Raw genomic sequence first — 3,077 nt, 5'->3', positions numbered from 1 at the left:
CGACACATGCAAGAATTTCGCTACTGTGCTGTCTGCTACCCGACCCCAAAGGGTTGACGTAAAACGCACGCGAGACACCTTTATCATAGCTATCCACGCGGAAATCCCAGCCTCGAAAAAGCAGTTGCAACGCCTGAACGTTTCCCAGAATAAGCACACACATGAATTGGGTTCTTCTTGGAGCGACCAAAACAGCTTGAAGACCAGTCTGGCGTCATTGTACATTTCATGGGCGAAACTCTGTGCCCAGCCGCTCTTTAGCGTACTCCAATAGCGTCTCCATCTGGGCTACATTTCCCAGTGACGTCTCCTTGTAGAGGTGTTTACGTATGTCGTTCACCACCCGCGTGCGCTCTGACTTGTATTTACTGCGCCGACGTTGCAGTCGAGATCGGATACCTCCAGTTTGGTCCGTTTCCTTAAACGCCCCAAGTTGCATACTCAGATGCTCTCGGAAACGTGCGAAGTACGTGAGTACCACGAAATTTGCGAAAAATGTCACCACTGCGAAGGCCACGTACAATATTGCACGTGCCTGACTGCAATGAAAATTATTGCCTTGGAAAATTGCATACACGAAATACAGAATCACCAGGAGACTAAACACCCAACACCACCACGCTCAAGAGTTCGCAGAACTGGAAAAATACTGAGCGTTGGATCTTCTGGCGGCCTCCGCCGTCTCGACGTCGTCGAAAAGGCTCAAATAACCGCAAACCGGATGCTGGTAGACCGATGATCACTAGCAGCGGCGCCACGTGATACACCAACATGGCGTACACCACAATAGTGTCACAAGCGCCGCAGTAGTCTGTGTCTGCAATACACGCCGTGGTTATCGTACGCTGGAAAGACATTGCGTATCCTACGTCCTGTACGTACACGCCTCCATGTCCGATATCCTTGGACACCCAGAATGCCACAATACCTGCAATACCGAGCGCCGCGACCAGTAACGTGCTCATACGCAAGCGCCATGTAAAGTATGAGTTGCGCCCATATCCAGGACCAAGGAAGGCGTTGGGAAGAGGTTTGGGCGTGCCACGGGGCATGACAGCCACGGCGTCATCGTCCACATCGCCCAGTTCCATCATCGCTTCGTCCGTAGAGCCACTGGGTAGTGGCGTGGCTTTGTCGGTGGACGCAGCGGGCACCGTCGTGGACGGACCCTGAGAGCTGCGGCGACTCACGCGCTCGGCACCGTGGCCCGAGAACGAGCCCTGTTCCGGCAGCGCGTGGTAGTCCGCGGCGGCTTCCGTCATCGCGCGGTGTTGCAAAGTGTGGCGGAGGGATCCCGATGAAGATGTCACGCTTGGCTTGGCGCCGCGCTGGGTGAAGTTTCGTAATGCAAGGTCCTGGAAGCAAAGTTGGTTCGAACAAGCCGGAAGGAAAAGTTAATTTTTACGATATGACGTAAGTGCCCTGGCTTTGTGTCCTGTGCTTCGAATGACTTGGCGTTTGTAAGGGGTGGAGTATTGATTGTAGGAAGAGAGTTTTTGACGTTTTCAAGTTTGACGTTTTCAAGTTTTATTTTTCACGACTTTTGGACCAGCGAGGTGGACAAGAGCAAGAATCAACCACTGGCAGAGATTACCACTGGTGAGGTAGGCAACCACATAGGTACATGCTGTAGTTCTTGCTTTGCCAGGCCAGTGGTAGACTTCCAAAAATAACACAATCGCAAGACTGTGTCGGTCATATCATGACATATGTGTCGGTCTTGATCCAGTACATGTGCGTGGTATATGACTGGTTTGTGTATTACCAGTCCTCCAAAAATAACACATGCAAAGCGGTATAATCTTCGATGAAAGTTAGTTGCTGATCGTCATTTCAGCGTTCTTCAGCAGAGTTGCACAGTGAAACGGAGTGCAAGGTACTCTAAAGACATGGTTCACCGCACTATTATCCTCTTCGCCAACCTGAATCGCCGTCGCCAGCACGAATTACGTCATAAGCGTCAACTCAAGTGGAAAATTGCTGCTTTGCTTCGCGTTCGTATGACTCTCAGAGTTCGTAACTACCTGACCTCAAGTGCGCTTATATCTCCGTCGAACAGCCCATGGGCTACAATTTACAGAAGCAGAGACGACGGAGCGTTTATCAATACGGTGGCAATACCAGTGGCGGCATTTGAAAGATTACTGCTATCGTTTACAGCACACTACGTTGTTAAGAGCGGTCCTGGCAAACGAGGACGTCCTCCTCGCTTCTGTAGCATCAATAACGTCCTCGCTTGTCTTCTACATTTTTACGCGCACGCCGTGGAGCACAAAACGCTGTGTGAGATGTTTGGAGCGCCTCCCTCCACGCTGTCACGCGTTCTTTGCAACGCAGAGGTCGCTCTGCACAAGGCACTACCAGAAGTACCGGAAGCCCAGATTCGGTGGCCGACATGTGATCAACAGCGTAGTTGGGCCGCCAGTGTTACCAAGAAGGAGGCACTTGTACGAGGATGCTTTTGTGTTGCTGATGGAAAAAACTATGCAGTCCAGGAGCCTTCGGCTAGCGATCTGCAGAACGCTTACTTTAATGGTAGGTCTTTTTAACGCGGTTATAGTTACACTTCTGTATCTAATTACTGTGTTTGTAGGATGGCTTCACTCAGTGAAGGTGACAGGTGTACTCTGCTACGGTTTTGACGGAACGCTCATTTGGGGCCGGCATAACCATCCAGGCTCATGGAACGACGGAGAAATGAGTAGGAATTTGCAGTATCGGCTTGCTGATACATCAAAGACTTCTCAGGTGCTGTTGCAGTAGTCAGCGAGTCCAACACGGAGTCGAGGCGGATACGACGGCGAGCTGTCTGACTCAATAGAACTGGTGATGAAGACGCTGGCATGCTGAGCCGATCTGACAAATGAGCCAATTCTGCTGGACTAAGGCCCGAGCGAGGAGTTGCTGTTAACGGAGTTTGCACGGGAGGAGGCGTCGTGCTTCTGTTCAATTGGGTGTCTTCGAGGGTGCCATTGCCTGCGATGTCCGATCCTTCAGCGTGTTGTTCGTGAGTGTTTGTCAACTGAAAGTTTACCAGAGGCTCGTTATCAAGGAGAGGCTCAGTGTTCCCTTCCTCA

General features: G+C 51.2%; 1 protein-coding gene across 1 annotated transcript; it reads right to left on the bottom strand.

The window, feature by feature from the left end:
• Window positions 1-226: 226 nt before the first annotated feature.
• On the bottom strand, window positions 227-1,262 carry PITG_06870 (uncharacterized protein; the record flags this gene model as incomplete). The annotated part of the gene is made up of 2 exons (XM_002904804.1): window positions 227-539; window positions 883-1,262. The coding sequence occupies 2 exons, from the start codon at window positions 1,260-1,262 to the stop codon at window positions 227-229; spliced, it is 693 nt and encodes a 230-aa protein (XP_002904850.1).
• Window positions 1,263-3,077: the final 1,815 nt, after the last annotated feature.

Source organism: Phytophthora infestans, genomic scaffold (genome assembly GCF_000142945.1).
Source record: "Phytophthora infestans T30-4 supercont1.10 genomic scaffold, whole genome shotgun sequence".
In the NCBI taxonomy this organism is placed as follows: Eukaryota; Oomycota; class Peronosporomycetes; order Peronosporales; family Peronosporaceae; genus Phytophthora; species Phytophthora infestans.
The sequence above is the reverse complement of the archived record's forward strand: the minus strand, read 5'-3'. Positions and strand labels throughout refer to the sequence as shown.